Genomic DNA, 1078 nt, shown 5'->3' with positions numbered 1-1078 from the left:
TGTTTAGACGTGGGTGCGTGCATGCGTCCATGCGTGCGAGTGTGCCTGTTTATGCATTCGTGCATTTGCGAATGTCTGTGTGCCCACTAACCCTATGCTCTCTATTCACAGAAGTCTCTCTATACCTCTCACAAAGCATTTCGTTACCTCGAAATCTCCCTTCTTGACCAGATTGCAGAACCTGCGAGATCCGGCCACGTTGCAGCGTTCTCCTATGTTCACGAACAGTAGATCTGGTCCAATGTACATGGGTTCTAACCCTACACACATTACAACACATGGTAAACGTGTGTTCTAACCCTTCACACATTACAACACGCAATTAACATGTGTTCCAACCCTACACACATTACAATTCATGATAAACGTGTGTCCCAACCATTCACACATAGCAATTCATGGTAAACGTGTGTTCCAACCATTCACACATAGCAATTCACGGTAAACGTGTGTTCCAACCATTCACACATAACAATTCACGATAAACGTGTGTTCCAACCCTTCACACATTACAGCACGCAATTAACATGTGTTCCAACCCTTCACACACAGCAATTCACGATAAACACGTGTTCCAACCCTTCACACATAACACACGATAAACGTGTTCTAACCTCACACACATTACGACACACAATAAACATGTGTTCCAACCCTTCACACATAACACACGATAAACGTGTTCTAACCTCACACACATTACGACACACAATAAACATGTGTTCCAACCCTTCACACATAACACACGATAAACGTGTTCTAACCTCACACACATTACGACACACAATAAACATGTGTTCCAACCCTTCACACATAACACACGATAAACGTGTTCTAACCTTACACACATTACAACACACAATAAATATGTGTTTCAAGCTTACACACATTACAACACACGATAAACATGTGTTCTAACCTTACACACATTACAATTCACAAGAAACATGTGTTTCAAGCTTACATACATTGCAACACACAATAAAGATGTCTTCCAACCCTACACACATTACAACACACGATAAACATGTGTTCTAACCTTACACACATTACAATTCACAAGAAACATGTGTTTCAA

General features: G+C 41.0%; 1 protein-coding gene across 1 annotated transcript in view; it reads right to left on the bottom strand.

Moving 5' to 3' along the window:
• The window catches only part of LOC106816497 (methionine synthase-like), a 40818-nt gene that overhangs the window by 28103 nt on the left and 11637 nt on the right, over positions 1-1078 (bottom strand). Inside the window, 1 exon segment of the mRNA XM_014821121.1 lies at positions 148-260. Coding sequence (XP_014676607.1) covers positions 148-260 — 113 coding nt within the window.

This window comes from Priapulus caudatus, unplaced genomic scaffold (genome assembly GCF_000485595.1).
Source record: "Priapulus caudatus unplaced genomic scaffold, Priapulus_caudatus-5.0.1 Scaffold1396, whole genome shotgun sequence".
NCBI lineage: Eukaryota > Metazoa > Priapulida > Priapulimorpha > Priapulimorphida > Priapulidae > Priapulus > Priapulus caudatus.
This window is presented reverse-complemented; position numbering and strand designations above follow the sequence as displayed.